Below are 22726 nucleotides of genomic sequence, written 5' to 3'. Positions count from 1 at the left end.
GAATTGGTTTGGCAACTTCAGTAAAGTAAACACAAAGTTAGAAATGTGGATCTGTGGAACTCAAAATTAACCAACGCATATATTTATATATACTAGATAGAGTTTGATGTAAAATTAGGGCCTATTCAACCAAATACTATGGTGCAACTAGTTGGGTGTCGTGATCCTTGGACATAAGTTTTTAAGAGGTTACAGATTTTAAAACTATTTTTTTGTGAAACACTTGCTGAAATCTTTATTCACAGTTCAGGACAAAATGCCAGAGTGGTTATATATTGAATGACCTAATTGTTGATTTGAGTTATGATATCCTTGCTTTGGTTTGAGGGAGCACTGAACACAAGACAAGAAAAACTGAAAATTAACAAGGCCAAAGCAACAAGTATTCTCTTATTTGAGTTATTTGAAGATTGTTGTCTGTGTTTTTAACTATACTGTATTTAAAATACTTTGAGGGGGGGGTCTTCATCAGTGCTTTATAATACCTGCATCAGACTCTACAATAATATTCATAAGCACTGAAAAACAGTCATAGCCCTTCATTATAATGTATGTAAGCTGTTGTCAAACATGCATGTCATGAATCGTTTTTCACATGGTAATAACTGATTAGTGTGAACAAATAGTTGTGGATGGCTGAGATGCCATTTGTACTGTTTCTTCTAATGCTCTGTTAGTAGGTCTGACAAATGGCATATCCAAAATAAATTATTATAATTTTGTACCAACAAAGGCTTTATACAGCATCTATGAGGACCCTCTCTGCTACTACCGAAATATACATATTGCACCACAAAAAAAACAAGTGATTGACCCTAATTTTGGCTTCTGAAAGTAGAGGGCAGAAATGTGAAATGAGGTAGCCTGCATCCCAAAAAACATTCTAACTTATTTGTTCAGCAGACAGTATGACTGACGTACCTTCTATCTGGATTATCCATTTCTATAGACTGGAAACTCACTGAAGCATTTTGGTTAAGTACCTTGGTACTGTCGATCATAAGTATCCCAAAGGTGCAACCCCGCACTTGTTCTCTACACCCTATGCCACATCTTGCCTGTAACAGACTCCCACTGAGGGACCCCAATGTATTCTGCGAGTTGGGGCTTCAGTTTGAGGGACTGACAGAAAAACATACAAAGGGCCCCAAGGCCAGCGCTGCAGCATCTCGAGTTCCCAGTCACAGCAGGAACCAAACCTCAGGTTCCTCCCAATTCTTCCAAAGCCTGGCACAGCTGTTTAAAACAATACACTACTTGGGAAACGGGTTCATGCCTGGGGGAAACCTCGCTCCTCTCGGGAGCTTGCTTCTGTGGAAATCTCCTGCAGTCAGAGCGCAAGACCACCCATGTAGCCCTCGGCAGTGCTTCACCACGCATTCAGACTACAGCACAAAGCCAGAGCAGCAGTAATGCTTTAAACTGAGGAAATCATTCAGCTGAATGTTATTAAACAAATCCAGGGCCTTTTCCCATTTCAAGGCCATGTGGGCGCGAGGAGAAAAGGTTTAAACATTTAGGAGATTAGTAACCATACATAACAAATATAGATCTGGCAGATGACATAAATACACTTGGGTGTAGATATATTATATCCAGGGATGTGCAATTTACATCACAAGACAAAGTAATTACAAACAAAATGGCAAAAACAAAAAAAAAAAAAGAAATACTGCGTGTTAAAATTCCACTCTGATGCCTCATGACGTACAACAATTACCTACAGGATTCTCATCAACCGGACAGAGAGAATTTTCCCACTGAAAAAGCCTATCTAAAAATTATATGTATGTTGTTAAGAGACAACATGCAGACGGGAACCTCCTGTTTACCCCTGTGTACGCATAAAATAAAGAGGGGTAAATAACTGGAACAGGCGAACCGATGCAGCCAAACATAGTTTTATTTGTCATGGGCGTATGGTCCACAGTGCAACAGCTGAACACTGTAAAAGGAGTACACGTCCCTTCATGGAAGGCAGAATGAGTCTTCTTCTGTCCTGCGAGTCAGTCCAGGTCAGGCTCCGGCTTCAGAACCCACATGTACAGAGGACGCGGGGCTTCAATCCCATGGGTTCAGCAAAGACAGAGAGTCAAAAAAAAAAAACATGCGTTTGGCAGCGCTGGACCCGCGCACAGCTGTTCCAACGGCAGCGCTGATTCATGCTTCAGCCTTCAGCAGGTCGTTCACTCGAGGAGAGAGGAAAATGCGCAGATGGACAGCAGCATCCATGTACAGATGCACAAGAGGACAGATACGCACGCACGCACACACAAATGCACACGCGCACGCACACACGCAGGCATGGATGGATGTACAGACACACAAATAAGCCAAAAAAAGTCTGACAGATTGACCACAAGGAAATTACATGTGCAGTAAAATGTCAGACAACTATTTCCACGAGATGATGTCAGGTACCTTTTAACTACCTGAGCAGATTCCTCCTGGTGTATCATTTTCACATTCTGACAGGCAGAGATTTGTCAGATCGTATTTTTTCAGCTCCAGCGAGAGGCGGTTGCAGTTTGGGGATCCGTGCATATGGAGGAGGGGGGCAGGTTAGGACCCGCCTGCTCTCAGAGGGGCCTGAGACGGCACTGGAACAGCACCGGAACCTGGGATTAGGAGCACCTCAGGCTACAAGCTCCACAAATCACTCTCCGGATCTGAGTCCTTTACAGCCGTCTCATTCTTACAAGGCATTGAAAAAGAAGCCCAAAGGCAAAAACTGACCAAGGCAAGGTCAAGAAGCTGCTGGCGGTCTGAGCTTTGAGAGATGTTACATTTCACTCACTTAGGAAAAGACACGCCGGGGGTCACCACCCACACACACTGCAGCGGCACACTGTCATTAAGCTTCAGTGACAAATTTAATAAAATCGCCCACTGATTCCAATATGGTATTTTTCATAAATCTCGGTGAGAGTCATGATAATTCAGGATGCTGTGAAGGCTTAGGAGAGAAATGGAGCAACTGCATTGGATCTCACTCAGAAGTAAGGGCAGAGCACACTGTGATTAAGACTGAATCTAGGCAAAAGATAATAAATCTATCAATAAATAGAGACATGAGCACCAATGTATCACTTGTGGATTTCTGATTAAACAAGAGAAAGCCACCTCTGGGTTCAGCTGCTACCCCTGCTTATGGGGTCTTGTTCTGGTACTGGACCTCGGGCAGACCAATGGGTGAGCTGGGTCAACGGGAACTTAAGCCCCAGCCATGGTGCGTATAGAGGTGGAGAAAGGCGGTCTGTGGATGGGTGGAGCCAAGCTGTTCCCCTCAGCCGGTTTCCACTCTCATCTTGAGCACTCTTCCAGATGGGTCAGCCCGATGTCTCAGGGTGCTCCAGACTGCCGTCAAAAACAGGTCAGGCCTACTACTAACTGAACCACAGAGTGCTTTGTAGCTTTGCAGAGTGTTTTAGGTGAGACACTGGATGACAGCCATAAGGAAAATACAGGTCCATCTTTATGAATACAAAAATAAAGGAGTAAAATGAAGTGAAATGCTCAATATCTGGTTGGCTGTTAAAAGTGAGGGAGGTGAATGGGGGCTGGAGGAGAGACCGTTCCCCCTTGGCAGATAGGCCTCACCCCTGAATCGCAACCGTTATGCCACACCCGCTGCACTCAGTGTCCACAGTTAAAGAATAAGTCTAGTCCTCCTGCAGCCAATCAAAACGCTTTGAAAGCACAAATATCAAGGAGCTCTTCAAAAAGATGCGGCTTTGCACGTGCAACTGCCATAACGGACTGGAAAGAATTTGAACACAGATTCATTTTAAAGTCCCAATTCTACATACCATTTTTTTAACGATTAAATAGATCTGAAGCTGTAAAGCAGAGGACTGCTGTGGTCCTGTGGTGGGAGGGAGCGTCCCAGGATCACTAAGACAGTACGACCTGCACCTCAGCTAGCCCCGCCTCTTCCTCAGGCTCCACCTCCGTGTTGATCTGGGCCACACCCAGGCGGTAGAGGGCGTCCCGGATTATGACCTCTCCCGGCTGGCAGCCCTGCAGGAGGTCGCCGATCTGCTGGTTGACGATGTCCTTGCTGGTGAGGAAGTCCACCAGCCGGTTGTAGAGGTAGTAGTACGCGGCGTTGTCGAAGGCCAGCGGTTTGTTCCGCGCGGTGCCGTCCGGCCACACCTCCTCCAGCCCAGCCACCACGGCCCGGTACGGCTCCAGCTCCTGGCAGAGGGACATGGCGTGGCGCCGCGTTTCGGGGGTCCCCTCGCCCGTCTCTCCGGGGTGCACGATCCAGCGGGAGGGGGATTTGGTGATGGGGTGCACCTGGGAGCTCTCCACCCCTGACAGGTCCATGCTGTACTGCTGGTCCTGCAGCTCTGAACAGGACACGTACTGGAGGGGAGAAACAGCGTCACACGGGCCACACTGCCAACCCACATCTACCAGCAGCCATGAGAACAGGGAAGGACATGAAATCCTCAGGCAACACATTTAGATTGCGACCTGCTTCTGGCCTCTCAAAAGCAAATCTTGTCTGATAATATCATACAGCAGCCAGACATCTCTGCCTAAAAACCAGCATGGCCCAAATATAGTTTATGTGTCAGTGCTTTTTACCGCTATCACGCTTTTGTGATCTCTCTCTCAAGGTAAACAACATGTAGTACCATGAATAGATTTATATAAGTAAGTTTACAAGTTAAATTTGCTTGATTAACTGAAATATAGACTGCCCGTCCACGATGACTTCAGTGAAATCAGCAGACGTTGCTGAGATGGGGGGAGAGAGGAAACACAGCTCATAACCCTGCCTCTAACCCTCTGCCCAATCAGCAGGGGACTGTCCCCTGGGGGGTGGGGGGGGTGGGTGAGCGACCCACCTCTGGCTCGCCCATGGGGTCAGAGAAGCAGCCCTGATTCCTGCCCCACATCTGGTTGGCCAGTTCAGGGTACTGGACGTCAGTGCAGAGCGCCACCTGCTGGGCGGAGTCGGTCACATAGACGGGCGGCCAGTAGCGGGACGAGACCAGCAGGTCCACGTGGTCCCGAGCGCTCTCCCGCCTCACCATGTACTTCGACCCGCACACCACCTGAGAGAGGAGTGAAGGGGAGCCTCTGTCAGCCTGCCGGTGAGCTGCCTGCCGTGAGGTCACATGGTCCCCCCGGCCTCGGCACTGAGAAGGGAAGGACGATGCCATCGACCACAAGTGTGATGCAGAAGAATGTATCATGCTTGTAAATGCAGAGGGGAATTAAAACACAGTGAAACACGAGACCAGGAGAGAATGAGACTTTGTCTGGTCAGACGTCTCCTCGGTCTGGTCTACAAAACCGATCAGAGAGAGTGAGAGTGTCAGAGGAAGCAGGAGATAAAGCTTTTTAGAGGCTGTCATGGCTCAAGGCCTCCCATGGAAGGGGAGGGCAGAGCACATTTTTTTAATGACACATATCATTCCATAATAAACCATAAATATTTATATTCTGTCAGAAGACCTGTGAGGATAATTAATTGCTTCATAAAAACAGTCATAACAATGAGTAATAGTTTTTTTTTGCTTTCTACTGCATGATCACCCTCCCTTGCAATCTCTGCATCTCTCACTCTCACTCTCACTCTCACTCTCACTCTCACTCTCACTCTCACTCTCACTCTCACTCTCACTCTCACACACACACACACACACACACACTCACACACACTCACACACACTCACACACACTCACACACACTCACACACACTCCCTCCGTCCAGGTCTCTCTCTCTCTCTCCATCCCCGTGGACAGTCATGCCAGGCCAGTCCCAATCTCGTCACATTAAACATAAGCTGACAAACGGAAAAGCCTTCTGTCCAGGTGCCATCCACGGACACACGGACAGTCCCCCGTGCCAACGCGGCCGGCCAGCCCTGTACCTGGTGTGGGCAGATCTTGTACAGCTTGCCAGCGGTGAGGTGAGCGGGGGGCTGTGGGCCGGTGGCCAGGCCATTCTGCAGGTATGCATAAAGGGAGGACACCGCCATCACCATCTCTTCCTGTGAAGAGAAAAGATAGCATAGGACAGCGGTCAAACCGATCCACAGGAGACCCCAACACTGTCCTTGCTGTATTGTCCTTCCCGGGATTACAGTACCGTTTCCGATGACGTAAGCATTCCGGATGGGGAGTTAGGGACAAAAACATGACAAAACTCCCAACTGGCATCTGCCACAGAAAATGCCAATGTACTTCTTTTTTTTTTTTTTTGCGCGAACGGTGGGATTTCTGAAGTACCAGAAAGCGCTGACACGCTGCCAAAGGAGGCGTTCCCCTTTTTGTGTGCGACTCACGGAGACGAGGCCGACCCCTCGGAAAATCTCACAGGGAGCCCGCGAGCTTGCAGCAACTCGCGCCGCGATTAGGCAACTTCATTCCAGCAGTGTGTCGCACATACATGAGGAGATTAACAAAACCACAGAGGTCCTTTTACCGTTTCATTTCTGTCTGACATCGCTTTTTACTTTTCCTCCTCATCTTGCCACATTTATTGTAGGCCTGCTGCCAGAAAGCAGCTCCTGTTACACTCTCCCGTCACATGGAGTGAAGTGTGATTATAAGCAACTGAAAGCTGCTCTCTGAAATCCTTTGAGAAGTTTAAAATATAAATCACAATTTTATGTTAATGAAATTGTTTCTTCTTTTGTTTTTTTTTTTTTGTTTAAAAAAGAGAGACCAAGGGTTTAACTGGCTGATCCATGTAGCTCGGTATGTTCAACCAAATGCTTTCCCTGGGTTTGACTGCCTGGTCGGCGCGCAGAGAGATGGGAATGCCGCAGAATCCGCTGCACACAGGGGGCACTCACAGCTGCCCGGGGAAAGCACGAGGGACACCGCAGAAGCAGGGAGAGCGGCTGAACCCAGAGATGGCTTTCTCTTGTTTAATCAGAAATCCACGAGTGATGCGTTGGTGCTCATGTCTCTATTTATTGACAGATTTATTTATCTTTTGCCTAGGTTCAGTCTTAACCACAATGTGCTTTGTCCTTACTTCTGAGGAAGATGCAATGCAGTTACGCCAGTTTTCTCCAAAACTTTCACAGCATCATGAATTTGACTATCACGGAGATTTATGAAAAATACCGTATTAGAGTCAGTGGGCGGTTCGATTTGTCACTGAAGGTTAATGACACAGTGCACCGCTGTTGAGTGTGGACGGTGACCCTCTGCATGTCTTTCCGCCTGCGGCTTGCAGCAAAAAGGCTGGAGGAGAGGTGTTGATAGAGAGCCTCTCGGCGCTTCCCCTTTTCGTGGAAAAAAAGGCCCGGGAGTCCCGGGCTGTTTAGAGATCACGCTGTTCCGCCGTGCCAGATTCCAGATGCTATCAGCGGGGGCTGCCGCTGCTCCGGAGGCCTCTCCCCCATCCCCCTGGCCCCAGCGGGTCGCCATGGGGGACTTGCTCCGAACGGCGAACCAGCGGAAAGGTCACCGAGAAGACAGTGCTGTCCATCTTACCGAAACGACTGAAATCGGTCCGAGAGAGCCGAATGACAACGCAGTGGAAACGGAGCTTAAAAATACAATGTAAATAAAAATGAAGTTTAAAGGCCGAGTATACCATGCACTTGCCATGAGCAGGACCTCCTAAATATCAGATACTGCAATGACAGCTGATATCAGTGCTAGAATTTAAACCCAGAGAACGTACAAGGTACACATGAAGTGAGCAGCCCATACAAGGGAGATTTTTTTAACGTTTTTATGCAAAAGGAACAAACGCCCCCCTTTCTCTCAGAAGCACCTTTGAAATTACCTCTCAAAAAATTACTTTACCTCAGATGCCTTTGAAATCATCATTTTTCAGGAAACCACAGGGTTTCAGCTGTTGAAAGTCAGGGTAGATGGATTTGGAAAAGGTTTTTGCCCCGTGTTAATTGGAAAAATGAACAAGATCAACATGATACGTTCTGTGCTGATTTACGACCACAGTGCGCACATCCCATGAAGTGGGAAGTGAATCTCCCGACTCCTGCCAACACTGGAATGAAAGGAAAAGGGCTCAGAGGCTAATGCACCGCCTCGCCTCGGGGGGCGTAAAGACAGCGCCGATTAGCTGTTGTCTTGCAAAATAAACAGACTGCACAACTGCCAGTGTGGTGTCCGAAGTGCTGAAAGCGGCCTTTCTTGTTCTTAACGCTTGACCAAGGGGAATCAAAGCTTCTCCTTCCCCTCGCAGATCTGTACAATTTTCAAACCAGTAAGATCTGGTGCCATAAACTCCAACTGTGTGACAGTAATTCTGTGATCAACTTGGAGTTTGGACTCATGAGTACAATTTTGGGACCGCAACAGGACCAGAATGACGTGAGCCAATCAGGAACCAGAGAACATGACAAAAATCAAAACACAACTCTCAACACACTCTCAAAACACAACTCTCAAGGCCAAATTGCAAAAACATACGCCAACCATTCATGTAACAAAGGTATTTGATATAGCACTCAGCATACAGTTTGCAGTGTTTACCTATGGGCAGCGCTTGGATTTTGCAATAACTCAATAATTAACTTAATTCAATTCTGAAATGAAATAATTACATTTAAAAATTTACTTGCCAGACAATTTTGTTTTTAAGAAAGTGAAACAAAATAACCTTGCAGAAATGAGGGCATAAGTAAAATGATCTACGCTCTCTTTATGATTTATCTGGAAACTCTGCTAGCGACAAGCCCATGAGCCACATATACTTGCTGGCCCTTCAAGCTTGCATATGTAGGAGTGAGAGCCCTTCTGTCCTCTTTGGGTCAGTACCTTAGTGCTGTCCTGCCCACGGGGGGCTCCACAGCGGTCCAGAACCTCCCTCAGCTCTTCTGTGCTGTGTGCTTCCATCTGGTCTGGCTTCAGAACTCCCTCGTGGATCAGCCGGACCAGCACAGACGGGTCGCCTGGAACAGACCGGTCTGATAACACGCTGTACTATACGGCCTGCAAGGCCACAGAGAGCTGCCCCTCTATGAGTAATTAACTTATATCCGTCACTGAACAACAGTCAGGAATGTGGAGAGGAAACCCGAGGACAGTGTATAGGTGGCCAATACAGGCAAAAACCGAGGATGTGATAGATTTTTAAATGTGGCAGATTGAAAAATTGTCCAGCCAAACACGTTCTCTGTGTTTAATTTTCCTCATGGTGTCACAGATCATTAGGTGCCTTTCAGAGAACTTGCATTGGGGGCATAAAGTTCGACTTTAAGGCATTCACGCATGTATTTGTGTAGGACAGTTGTTGTATTATCCCTTGATTATTGAAATAACATAAGACTCAGGAAAGGCATGCTATCCGGAATTGCTCAAAATCAGCAGCTCTGTGGAAATGCCTACATGATGTTGTCCATTGCAACATTCGTGAGGTTTCCACAGAGCCAGAAAACAACTGCAAAAAGAAAGACATACATAAATAAATATGTCTGGCCATATGCAGACCTTGTAAATGAGACAATGTGGGATTCAGATGGTAAGAGAGGTAAGAAATGCTTAGTGAAACCTGACTTATGTTTCACTTCGAGCAGCTTCACCCAGAGGGCAGCAGGGACTGTGGTACCTGAGGGAGACGTATCAGAGACGTCCTTGTCCTTCTCCGTGTTAATGACGACCGCATTCCTCATCAGCGGGGGGAAGAAGGGGGCGATGATGGAGGCGTCAAATTTGGTGATGGGGATGCTGCAGGGGAAGGCCGCCTGCTCGATGGCCTCGCTCTCCATCGTCAGCCAGAAGTCGTCCGTGTTCACCTCATCCGGGGCTTGGAAGTCCGGCCACGTGAACTGGGGGCAAAAGGGAGACCGTTCAGGCAGCCATTACATTACATTACATTACATTACATTATCCTTATGTACTGAATGCAATAAATGTAATGGTCATAGAACTGGTTTAACCACTACCTGACCATACACACTAAATAAAGCAGGGAAGTCTTTCCATTCTGTTTAATATTAATTATGTCCCAAGAAGGGACATAAGGACATGTAACCATGAGGAAAATGTATTGATTCTAAGAGGTCTGAACAAAACATTTATAATCAAACTTGTCTCAATTAGTGTGTTTTACGCTCGGTACATCCAACTAAACTGTCCCTGAGGCTCGTATCCAAACACTTATTCAGTTATTCATTCCAGAAAACAAATTAAATTTCAAGCTCTGATTAGATAAACGCATTAAAGTGTTAAGAGTGCAGTAAACTGCTTAGCGCTGTTCACAAAACAGCTCCGGGCGCTGTGAGAAGGACCTCTTCCTCTTCCTCTCCCTCTCCGCCCTGCGCCCCCCCCCGGTCTCACCTCCACGTTCTTGAGCTGCAGCACGTTTCCGGTGTTCCGCCGGGCGATCTCCACCTTGGGCGCGATGCCACACAGCCCGCAGATCATGTCGTTGTAGTCGCGCTGGGTCAGGCACTCAAAGGCCCAGTACCCGCTGCACAGCAGCTCCTGGACCTGCGTCACCTCGCTGGGCTTCAACGTGCGCACTGGGAGCAGGGCAGGGAACCGGGTGAGTGACGTTAACCAGCAGGTTGTGGGCTCAAATCCCGGGTAAAACACCGCTGATGTACCCCTGAGAGGTTCCCGCTTAACTGTTTAAGCAGATATCAGGCTATACCTGTCATGCTATTAAATATGTAGACAGGGAATCAAAGCAGTCCTCCTGGTTAAGGCAACACGCGATGCAAAGTACACATGCAAGCACGTGCAAGCTGACCTATTCTTTCTGCAGTGTAAAATACGAGCGAGAGGCGTTCTGTAGCACCGAGGGAAATTTTCCTTAACTGAACACAGATGTGTAATTAATTTAGTTAAGGAGAAAAATTTAGGGGGATGCAGTTGGGTATTTAGCTGGAGGTTTAGATGGAATGCAATCCCATCCAGAGACATTAAAAACAACTCAAGGAAAATACGATAATGTATGGTCTGCACAGACTAGACCCAGTTGGGCCTTCTTTATGCTGGGTTTACCGGGCTGGTTCTGCACGCTGTTAAGGATGGTCAGAGCGGCCTGGGAAGGGTCGTGACCCTGCCTGATCTGGTTGCGGATCTTGAAGAGGAGGTCAAGGCTCACCAGCAGCCTGTTTCCCACATTAAAGAGACCTGAAGACACAAAAAAACCACGAGATAAGTGGACAAGACAGCCCAAGTGAGGTCAAAGATCACCATTGCACGTCACTTTACTTCCTGAAAGCTTGGTGCTTAATGATTACATTTAAACTTCTGATATCTTGTAGATCACAGATGCAATTCAAGCTGTTACTACAGGTGTAAGGGTAGAATACTCTCATTATAATGGCGTGGAGAACAAGATGGACAGACATTTCATTACTTCACCGCTGGATTCCTAAATATTGTCACACATATACTGTCATAGATTAAGGTATACTTCAACAGTTCAGTTGACTTTCTATCAAAATAGTGACCTACAAAGAAGCTTGCTGGATTGCAATGGTGCCGTCTTGCTTTGCATGTAGGTTAAGTTATACAGCGTTTCTCCTAGAAAAGCAGGCACTTTGGCGTTAGCTGTGCGGATGTACCCGGGTGGATGTCAGTGAAGCTGTGCAGTGCCAGACACTGGGGGTTGAGACAAATCTTCAGCTGGATGGTGGCCGTCTGGATGTGGGAGTCGGTCAGAAGCCAGCAGTCCTCCTGTCCTGCCGCTGAACTGCAACACACACCAAAGTGACAGGCCTTTAAAACGGTGTGTGAGGACTCAAACGGGCAAGCCTTCAATACCGGCACAAGAATTCAGACAGACAAGGCTAAAAATCCGGTGCACAGGAGCTCAAACATAAATGCAATGTAACACACCCTACCAAAGCCTGGGCCTAACAACCTGAGGTATGAACCAAACATGCTAACTAACCAATCATACATTTTCAGTTAGTGTGATGACGACAGTTCATCCACAGACAACATCCACATGTTAACACCCTCCCCACTGACCCCCGACGGTCTGCCTCACCTCTGTCCGCCCTTGAAGAGGGGGAAGTGGCAGAGATGGCAGTGCTCGGCGGCAGACTCATAGAACCTGGGCCAGCCGGTCTGCTCCTGGGCCACGCCCTCCTCCCCGGTGCTGGTCAGCACCACCTGGGTGCTGTTGAGCGCCTGGATCAGCGCCATGGCCTCCTGCAGCTCCGCCTCGCTCTCAGGTATCTGCACGCAGCGCCGCAGCAGCTGCAGGGTGGACTGCCGCTGGGTCTCCCTCTGCGCGCTGCTCAGGGCCCCGTACGGGTCCAGCAGAACCGTCGGCGTGACCTCGGGCCCCGTCTGAACCGGGACGCAGACCCACAAAACAGGGACACTTAACGGAAGAACATCTGTTACATCAGACCTACAGTGTGCCGGAACAGCTCTAAGTGAGCTACAGTAATGCTAAAAATGTTATATTTTCAGGAGCTTTACAATGCAAGAAATGCTGTATGCTGTATACCTTTTATTTATACGATCTCTGAATATGATATGCAATTACATTTCTCTTACGCGGAAGGGCCGCAGATTCCTAATGCATGAATGGCTCCCACAAGTTGTAATTATGATTTGAACATTGCTGAGAAATAGTGACACCACTGCAGGGTATGTGAGGAATAAACAGCAGTGACTGAAAGCCAATCAGGAGCCCAGGCAAAGAGACCCACAGCAAGTCAGAGGGAGAGTGAAACTGACACAGAGAGAGGCAGAGAGACAGACAACCACTGAAAGAAACAGAAAGAGAGAGAGAAATGCAGATAGAAGCAAAGAAAAAGAGACACCCACAGACAGACACAGGTAGAGAGGGAGAAAGAGCTACAGAAAGAGGCAGAGAGAGAGAGAGAGAGAGAGAGAGAGAGAGAGAGAGAGACAGGCACAGAATGAGGCAATGCAAGAGCAAGAGAGTGTGAGAGGGACAGAGACAGGAAGAGAGAGACAGTCACCAGCAGATTTGTCTTGGTCTTCTTGGTGGGCGTCTTGGTGAGATCCCAGCCACAACAGGGACACACGAGGGGTTTGTGTCGGTTCTTGTACACATAGGTGCAGTCTTTGTTCTTACACTTCCCTCTGCCTCGGGCTGTGGACAACCCCAGATCCTGCCATAGGGTCAGGGAGAGGGAGCTCTGTCATGCGATTTATTCTCCATAAACGCCAGAGAAGATTCATTACTCTCACGTCTGTGCTGCAATGTCTTTTGTTATCAGCCTAAGCTTTAGAGATGCAGACGAAAAGGAGATCCACTTACCAGGGTAGTGGTGGCATTATGCTTGAGGGACACCACCGACAGAACCTTCAGTCCTTTATCCGTCACAACATACTGGCTGGTGTTCACTGGAACTGACACTTCCTAAAAGACAAGCTATATTAGTCTCTAAATGACTGCACACACAGACAATTACAAAGGCTTTGCAAAGCAATGTTGCGACATCAGTGGCACCATGACCGGGCGCGATACGTTGCCGTAAAACACCTGCGCGTGCCACCTGGTGACAACACATCCGTGACGTCTCACCTGCTTTGGGCGGTCCAGCTTGACCGACTGCCCTAGCTGTTTGAGGGTGCTGGGCTTTAGACACGGCACCTTCACTGCAGGAACGGTGACTGGAGAGACACGAAGCGGAGGACCACAATCATTAAGATTCTGAAAGTTTATACATTAGTGATGGGAGAGTGAGGCTTCTTGAACATTATTAGTGGAGAGGCCATCTGCCAATCATTGACTTGTACAATATGAGTCAATCAAAATTATTTTGGTCTCCATCTAAGTTCCACACATTTTATGGTTCATGCAACCAGACCCTCCCATCAGTGCCATTTAAACATTATGTCGTTAAAAAAAAAGCAGCCAAGTTAACGATGTCACAGTTATAAATGGGTGCCATAAGAGATGAACACTACCAAAGATGTGGTAGGATGGGTGTGCTTGTTGGGTCATGACTTAGAGTAAAAGTGCATTTATTTTAAATGGAGGTATGCATGCTGTACTGTGGGAGTAGAGCTTACCTGCTTTACTGCCATTTTTCAATGCCTCTTCCTTGACCTTCTCCGGAGACACCGTTACCCACTGCACAAAGGCAGCTCGGGACCCTGGGCCTGTTTGAACTTCATTAAAAACCAATCAGTAACTCACAGAAACCGCACAGGATGCAGAGTTCAGAACTTGAGGTTAAATTAAGCAACAACTGAAAATAATTACAGTTCAGAGTGACACAAAAAGAAGATTTTGAGCTTGAGATTTTGAGTGAAATGATGAATGCGATCAGTTAGCTGAAACTTGCCTGCCCCTAAGCACTTCAGAACAGTACAGAACTACAGTAATCATTCTCTGAGGGGACATTAATTAAGCGCTTAAGAAAATGACTGACTCTGATGAGAAAGTTGCGCCTGCTGAACTGTGCTGACGGGTGCAGGAAGGATGGCGCGGATCGGGTGCTTCGGCCCCAACCCAGTGCACTTCTCCCGTTTTTTGGGTTTGCCAGCAGAGGACCTGGGCGCAGGGGAGGACTTCCTGGAACACGCAGTGACAGACAGGGTCAGAAATGACCACTCACTGTAGGGATAACTAACAACGCCAATATGTAACCTGGAAACAAATCCGCATGATTTGGATTTGCATTTCAGTGCTGAGGCAAAATACTAAGCGTGCACTAGATACAGGCTTGGCAAGAAAATACAGAGGGGTGCACTTGCAATCCACGGGGGGGGGGGCACAAAATGTCAAATCTTTAAAAAAATGTAATGAATACTATGTAGACCTCAAGATATAAGGAGACAACTAGGGGGTGCACTGAGGTCCATCTGGGGGTGCAATGCACCCCTAAGCACCCCATAGTGCCAGCCCTGACCAGATAGTGACAGGGTTTCCCCAAATGCTTACGTGGCAGGTGCCTGTGTCACAGCGGCCTCCTGTCTGAGATCGCCACCTCTGGGAGTTGGAGGGTTACCAGCGGCTGGGACTTCCTGCTCAGGGGGTTTGTCTGGCTCTGAGGGCTGGGTGCTGGGCTGGCTGCTGCCAGCAGGACTCTTCTGCGGTTGCGTTTTCAGGGGCTGCACCGCACCCTTGGCCAACGTCCTCTTTGCCTGCAGGAGAGCAGGTGCCCTGTCAATCAGCTGGGTCTGAGGTAAGCTCCTCCCACTCCAATTGGGAACCAGACTAAATAGTTCGATCATGTCAATATCTGACAACAAAGGCACTGTTGAAATCAGTGTTTGAACACTTGTTTTTGATTTTTAAAAAATGAAGGAAAATCCATTCCTGTGCTTTCTCACCTATATTTGGGACGTAAAGCCTAACAACATGGTATAAAGCAAGATATGAGTTACCATACATAATTCTTACTTGTGAGGTTATGCTAATACAGCCATATTATAACTCTGTGTTTTCTGACAAAGTAAATGTACCACACGGGCCAATTCTAACACACAGTGACACAGCCACATGCATGGGCTGAATGTAAAGGTTAGTGTCCCATGGACACTCACCGCTGGGACCCACTTGCCCCCGAGGTACTGCTGACATTTGGGGCAGTAGGGTGGCTTGTGACGCGTGACATACGAGAAGGTGCAGCCAGGTGTGTTGCAGTTCCCGCGCCCTCTTCTGGTGTATTTTATAGACTGGGAAAATGAAAGCGTAATGAGGGCGGTGCCGTCTGCTGCGGAAACGGCCTTTCATCTTTCCAAGAACACATGGGACCGTGGGTCCAAGCTAGTTTGTTATCTCCACTGAAAAGGACAGCCGAAGATGAACACGACCCAGTTTGAGAATTTAAATTTTTAAAAAACTGACCAGTTTCAGGGACTGTTGGGGATCAGGCTCCACAGTGGATACAACGGGTACAATGAAAACAGAGCTTGCTCCAGCTACTTTGGTCCCAACCACCTCCTGTGGGAAGAATAATCATAATAATTATGCAGCCCTGTTCAAAGATGGCACAAAGAGCAGGCAGGTGAGAGTGTATAGTGCTTCTTTAGACTGTGGTGCATGTTGGGCAGTGTGTAGCGTAGCTGTTAAGCAGCAGGGCTCGTAACCGGCGCACTGCTGCTGTACCCTTGGGCAAGATATTCCACCCAGAATTGCCTCAGTAAATATCCAACTGTATAATTGGATAAAACTTTAACCTGTGTAAATCGCCCTGAATAAAAACGTCTGCTAAATGGTAAAAAAGTCGAAATAATGCGTGTGTCAGTGTGAATGAGAGTTTAATGAAGGGATACATGTTGAGTAACGGCAGTCGTACTTGGTTGGGGATAATGGTGACCAGTTGAGCTGTGTCCATTTTGCCCTGCTGCACCGCACGGATGCCCACGCCCCGCCCCTCCATCACCAGGCCCACAGTATTATTGGCCTCTCCCACGTCTGCGGGCTCCTCCTTCACCACGAAGCTGGTGGGTTTCTTGTCCTGGGCACCGCTGGAGGAGTACTGGGAGAGGATCTCCTGCAGGGCCCCGGAGCGGCTGAGGGCGGCGGCCGTCTCGTCCGTCAGCCCCTCGATGGCGATGCACTGCTCCGACAGCTCCACCTCGCTGCCCAGCGCCATGGGCGACAGCAGGGCCTCCTGGGACACGGGCTGGGCTCTGCCCGTGGCCCCTCCCACCTGAGAACCCGCCCCGTCGAGGCACAGCTCCACTTGCCCGCCTGCACCCTCCTCTTTAATCGCGCTCTTCGGAAGCAGCATGTAGTCAGTGCGGGGGAGGATTTTTCTAAAACCAGGGATGTCTGCCGAAGTGCTTGCCTCCTGACTGCTCTGAAGGAATAAAAGAAAAAAACTGATGATAGCTCTATCCGGGTGTCCACATGCTTCAACTTCAGGAGCAAAGGCAACTGACACAGAGCATCAAGAAATTTTGTGCTAGGCCCAGTGGGAGAATAGGTCCAGGCCAGGTGTTCAGTGGATTCACTAAACAGCAAACCCATCAGCACCACTGCAAAATGCTGTGACTGAACATGAATTAAAAATGACTGAATTAACCCAAGTGCTTTGGCGCTATGCAGAGTCTGCTGTGCTGCAGTATGAGTGAAAGATGAACTGAACCAATATGTCCTATTTTGTGGTGTGATACTATACAGAATCTCTGATCGTTATCCTGTGATTTAAAGGTCAGTGAACCTGGACATCTTTAAAAGTAATCAGTAGAGCCCCAACAGTTGTTACCACATTTTCTTACCACAGGTAAACAGTGTTCTGCACTGCAAGATAAACTTACAGGATCTATCCCTTCCTTCTCCAGCTTAGCCTTCTCCAAATAGTAGCCCTTGTCAACCACATTCAGCATCTTCCAGCTCTCGCTGATTCTCTTGTTGATCTCGGACTGCGGCAGGTCGGGGAACTCCTGCTGCATACTCTGATGAACGTCAAAGTAGTAGAGGAGGAACGCAGACCTACACAGAGCACAGACAGCCACTCAGAGTGAGGACAAAACCCAACCAACCGACAGGAGCTGACAGCAGATGGTAGCTACTCTCACCAAATTCTTCCAGGGTTGAGGCTGGTTAGGGATGGAGCTGAGGTAAGGGATATGATATCCATACACAAGATCTTTTTGGACAACACCACCTTTTTTAGACAGAACTCCCTGTCTAAATTCAGCTCCTTCTTGAACTTACAGAAATGTTCCTGACTTTCCACTTTGATAAGCATGATGGTCATGCCTGGGCGTTTGGAATACCTTGGCTTTTTTTCTTTGTCAGCTTTGTCCCCCTGGCATTTGCTCTTCTTCCTCCGTTTGGGAGAGGAGACCTCCATGAATGTGTAACAGCTCTCCACCTCCTCTGTTATTATCTTCACCTCTGTCTCCTCATACATGGCCTCCATGGCTGCTGGTAGCCTTGACAATACTACAAAAGAGACACAGAAGGGGTGGAAATAATGGCAAATATTATCATGAGTAAAAGGGATGATCCATGATGCAAAAAATCAAAGTTACAAAGGTTGGATATTCTGCCCCTAATCTCATCCCCTCACAGATGATTAGGTTTGGACACAATAATGAGGGATGTCATCTCCCTTTAATATTCTGTATCTCTCTCTGTAGGCCTCTGCTGTACTGACCTTCACAGAGGATAGGTGAAACACTTGAAAAAAGATGGAGGGAGAAAGGATGAAGGGGAAGATGGCGTGAGATGGAGAAAAAGGAAGACAGAGATGATGAGGGAGGAATCAGGCGCCAGGGGATGGGACAGGTAAAAGGGATGGAGTAGATGAAGGGTGTGAGGGGAGATGTGTAGATAAAGAGAGGGAGTGGGAGGGAGACTGACTAATAGATGGACATGGACAGAACATGAGAAGGCCTAAAAATATATATTTCAATGTGTACAGCAAACAGTCCTTCATACGGGCAGCAGATACAAGTTATGCCCTACAGCTGCTATTTTCACACTCATATTACGGTATTATCATGAAGGAAAATGGGTGACAACTCTTAACTGTACATGGGAAGACATCTTTAAGCTATGTGTATCGTAAGTGCATCAACCCCTCCTTCCACATAGTCCTTTTACTGCCTCTTCCTGCTCCCCCCTGTGGCCCCTCAGGTCAGGACAGTCTTGAATTACCCAGGACTCTGGAGACCATGTCACACAGGCTAACACACAGGTGCTCTGCTCTATGACTCACTGTGAGTCAGGTTTGTCGGTTCTTTCTGTGACTACAACACAGTGTCTCTGTCACGGGTTACACTCTGGCTCTATTTAATAATGCACGGCTGAGGAGACAGGAAAAGATATATGGTTGCAGTCTGATGGCTACCCGTACCAACTGACTTTGATAGAACTGGCTACACATCAGCGATGGTGTACTGCATTAAACTGCGTTACAGTTTGAAGTAGAAGTCATTATCCTCATTGTGGAACTGTTATCCTTTTCAGGGGCAAGGCTATGCGATTATTATATGCCTTGATCAAAACGACACTACCCCTACCATCCCTTTGAGGGATTTCTTGATGGACTGCAAACCATCTAATAAATGTATTGTGCAAACACATGCGATTAGCTAATGTTAGAATGCTGTAATCCATGATACTAGCTACGCGCAAAAAATCAATGTTCGTTATGGGATTACGCTTTATTTTACTAATATTGTCCCTAACATTTTTTCTCTTATGATGGCGAGGTGAAATACACACGTTGCTGATATGGAAACCTGCTACGCTTGACACCAATACAAAACTTTACAATATCAAACAAACTTTACTATTAATGTTACCGACAGTTAAACAGTCAGGAATACCTAATTACTTAGACCTACACAAGATTAGCTAGTAGCCATTTGAGGGTTCAGGATATGTTTGATATGACAATACTTGGCTAATATTGAGAAAAGGTGTAACTACTTTTGGAAAGACATATTTGGGAAGTGACACCGCAGGGCCTTCTCAATCATGCGAAACATTCTGAAGGTCACTGACCTGCTAGCAAGCTAGCTACTGACTGATATTGCTGGGTCGCACAACTAGTCACCACACCAAGAAAATTAACTAGACAGAAAGTGCCTGATGTCAGCACTGCTGACTCTCCATTTTGTTTCGGCTAATAGCTACCTAGCTAGCTAGCCAGCCACAGAAAACTTGCATACTGCGGCCACTTTCCAAACAGCAACGACCCATGTAAGCTAGCGTTAGAAACCCAACACGTGTTGCAAATTACTAGCTAGCTAGCCAACTGCTTCCACCCATTTGCAGGAAAATGTTGAGTATACCAATGCCAATGACATTCATAATGTTGAAATGTGAGTAATTCGACACAATGTGATTATATTACGTTGTAATTCAAATTCACTCAGGACACTACGCGACCCTGTACCGTGCATTTGCCTGGCCTTGCGCGGCTACCCCCGCCCGTGAGGAATTTGGATAATTTGTGAGTCTCCATACTGACAGCGGGCCTTGCGAGGCATCCAATGAGCGGCTTCCTTATTGCAACCTCACCTCAACTGCAGTCCCAGGCATTTACAAACGCCTCTCGGTCCCGTCGGTTTCACTCTCAGATCCTCTCGCACCATTAGTATCTCTCAAACAGAGCAAAACTGTCTGATTATCGGTGCTGTAGACGGATTCCCGCATCTTCCATGACAGAGCCTTCTTTTCGCTCTTCTTTCCAACCTTATCTTTATTCAAGATGGCGCTCCGTTGCTAAGGCAGAAAGCCAATCCGGCGGCAGAATGAATGGCTAGGGGCCAATCAGAAGAGACGTTTTAGACACGTGAGGTATCTTGTACGGACTCGACAACAAGCAAGTGAAATATGTAGTTACTTAAAGGCACACGGATAACAGGCGATTTGGCTTGCGAGTAGCAAAGATGCGTTATTCTGTTTGCAGTATGTTTAGCAGCCAAGGCTTCCCATGCAAGGTTTCCCGACAACTGCTATACAGTCTCCGTTTATGGATGAGTCAAAAATATAATACATATCAACACCCGTTAAGATAGCTGCTTAGCTAGCATAGCTATCCTGGTTTTCATTCTAGAATAGTGAGTCACGTTACTTTGGTGTTATAATTATTAACAGATGGCTCTAAGTTACTCCTTTACTCTAGCTAGTCAAAGTTAACACGAGTTTTTATGATTAACGTTAGAAAACCTTCAAATGAATCCGTTAGTCATCGCTAACGTAAGGTAGCTGTGATCTGTTTTCTACAGATTTAATTGCAGTCACAAATACACAGGACGTCAGCTTATAAATTAATATTTGTGTCCGGATGCTTATGATATGTTAAGATAGTCTAGGTGATTTGAAATTAGTAAGGGTTAGTTATCCGCCGCTACCAGCAGATGATCACTGTCCTGTTTGTTGTAAAGACAAGGGCAAGTCACACCACTGATCACATTCATTTCACTTATTCAGATACATCCAGATATGCAGTATTGACGTTAGCCAGCCGTATGATTACATTACGTCTGTGATGAAGGCTGTACGTCCATACACATTTTTCCTCTTAATCTCTCAGTAAATCGTTTTGGACCAAAAGATGCAAAACGAGGTAAAAAAAATAATATTTATAAATAGTGTATAAGAATGTGAAAGCGGTCGTTTAGTGGTACCACAGTCAATCCAGGCCTGACAGGGGTCTCAGCCTTTCCTAGGTTCTTACTTTCTCAAAATTACTCAAGATCCTTTTTAAATCCTGTACAATAATGTGACTGCAAATATACACAACCATACTGGAGGTGACTAGCAAGAGGATTAAGCGCGATGTGCCAATGGAAAATTCCCAAGAAAGAACTGTATTACTCATGCCTAACATACACAAAAGACATGCTGGAAATGAATTCTCAAGCATTTCACAGTTTTTATTTTTCCATTACAGACCATAACTTTGATCCCATATGCCATAACTGTGTGTAATTATTACAATAAAAAAAGATCAGCTGCATTTACATGACATCTCACTAACCTTTGTGCTAATTTACTGCAAATATAGATTTCCACTATTGGTATAAAGAGCAAAGAACACATACATTTCTACATGAATCATTTTTGACAACATTTCATACCAGTTCTCTCTAACTAGGTGTTTTGATAAACATGTAGGTACATGCTGGAATGCAGACCTTGCCCATTCTTTTTATTCTATATATATTTTTTTTTTCAATCGTCTTATATAATTAGGAGACCTGAGTTGATTTGACTTATACAGCAATGCATGATTAGAATCAGGGGAGGAGTTAAATGCTACACATCACTTCCCAAAATGTGGCATTGTCTTGCTCAAGCGCTTTTTCCCATTCCTGCTAAGACGACATAAATGCCATACATTTATGTAAGCATATCATGCCATACATGTAGAATGTGAAGTAAGTGTGGGGAAAACCACATGCGTTATGTCCCGGTACACCACAGATAATAATGAGACCCATAAAAGGCATCAGATTTTATTCAGTGATTCAGTGAAACGTCTTAAATATGAATAATGATGACTATCAGTAATAAAGTTTCCAATTATGGTGACTTATATTTATCAATCAAAATGTCGTTATTTCAGTTGGCTGCTTCTGCGCAGAGAGTGGTCTCGGTTTTTGAAATCATCGCGCTCATAGCATCCAGACAAGACTTGCATTCCTGAACAAGGGCAAGCAAGCAGTGCCGCTGAAAAGCATTTGGCAAGCAAGCACAAAGATGTTCGGTTATAAAAGGAGAGGCTTGTATTTATGCAGCTTTATTTTAGTCTTTAGTGATGTGACATGCACCTTCACAGTTAAATCAATATGTTGTTTTCTTCTTCTTTATTGACTAAAAAGCAGAAAGGAGTTTGTTCTCTGCTAGATAGGGTTGAATGTGCCACCTGTTTATTTGTGTATTGCTGGCTGTGTATCTTCAAAATGGCTGTGATGATCTGTGTAGCATAGTCCAGGGTCCTTTTGTGACTGCAGAGAGAGCACATGGGTGCTCAGCTACAGGCAGCTGCCCCATTAAGAAATGTCCTGCATTGGTAGTTACTCAACCTAATATTTCTATTAACAGTAATATGATATTCAGCTAGACCTGTTCCAAAGTGTCTGTGTTGAGTTAAGATGAACACTCAGGTCTGCTGTTGTGAAGAAATTGACCATTATATACCATTCAGCTATCTAATTGAAACTTAATGGATCTGGGAAAACAGAGTAGGTGTAGCACTCCTTTCTTTTATGTCTATTTGATAGCTACTGCTCTGTGCAAAAAAAAGCCTGGAACCCAGTCCTCTTTCAAATTATCTGACCGAAGAGCTAAAGGGCGTACCCCAACATTTAGAGCTAGTGACTAACAAGTGGTAGAGCGCAAAATGTATTAATAATATATTA

General features: G+C 46.4%; 1 protein-coding gene across 1 annotated transcript; it reads right to left on the bottom strand.

Annotated features, from left to right (window-relative positions):
- Positions 1-3634: 3634 nt before the first annotated feature.
- On the bottom strand, positions 3635-20091 carry hmgxb3 (HMG box domain containing 3). The gene is made up of 21 exons (XM_036548094.1): positions 19878-20091; positions 17621-17789; positions 17159-17333; positions 16192-16698; positions 15741-15836; positions 15437-15568; positions 14832-15034; positions 14320-14462; positions 13958-14056; positions 13467-13555; positions 13200-13301; positions 12898-13050; positions 11949-12253; positions 11521-11648; positions 10952-11083; positions 10283-10467; positions 9552-9771; positions 8762-8895; positions 5890-6009; positions 4857-5066; positions 3635-4368 (listed from the first exon to the last, which is right to left on the bottom strand). The coding sequence occupies exons 2-21, from the start codon at positions 17764-17766 to the stop codon at positions 3895-3897; spliced, it is 3753 nt and encodes a 1250-aa protein (XP_036403987.1). The 5' UTR covers positions 17767-17789; positions 19878-20091; the 3' UTR covers positions 3635-3894.
- Between the last annotated feature and the right edge of the window lie 2635 nt (positions 20092-22726).

This window comes from Megalops cyprinoides, chromosome 16 (genome assembly GCF_013368585.1).
Source record: "Megalops cyprinoides isolate fMegCyp1 chromosome 16, fMegCyp1.pri, whole genome shotgun sequence".
Lineage (NCBI taxonomy): Eukaryota > Metazoa > Chordata > Actinopteri > Elopiformes > Megalopidae > Megalops > Megalops cyprinoides.
The sequence above is the reverse complement of the archived record's forward strand: the minus strand, read 5'-3'. Positions and strand labels throughout refer to the sequence as shown.

What these genes read in the sequence shown, in the direction of transcription:
- hmgxb3 (XM_036548094.1), bottom strand. Translation starts at nt 17,766, where the DNA reads ATGGAGGCCATGTATGAGGAGACAGAGGTGAAGATAATAACAGAGGAG. An exon ending in GACAAAGAAAAAAAGCCAAG is followed by an intron (nt 17,334 to 17,620) that starts GTATTCCAAACG and finishes TGCTCTGTGTAG; the next exon opens with GTCTGCGTTCCTCCTCTACT. An exon ending in AGAAGGAAGGGATAGATCCT is followed by an intron (nt 16,699 to 17,158) that starts GTAAGTTTATCT and finishes TTATTCCTTCAG; the next exon opens with AGCAGTCAGGAGGCAAGCAC.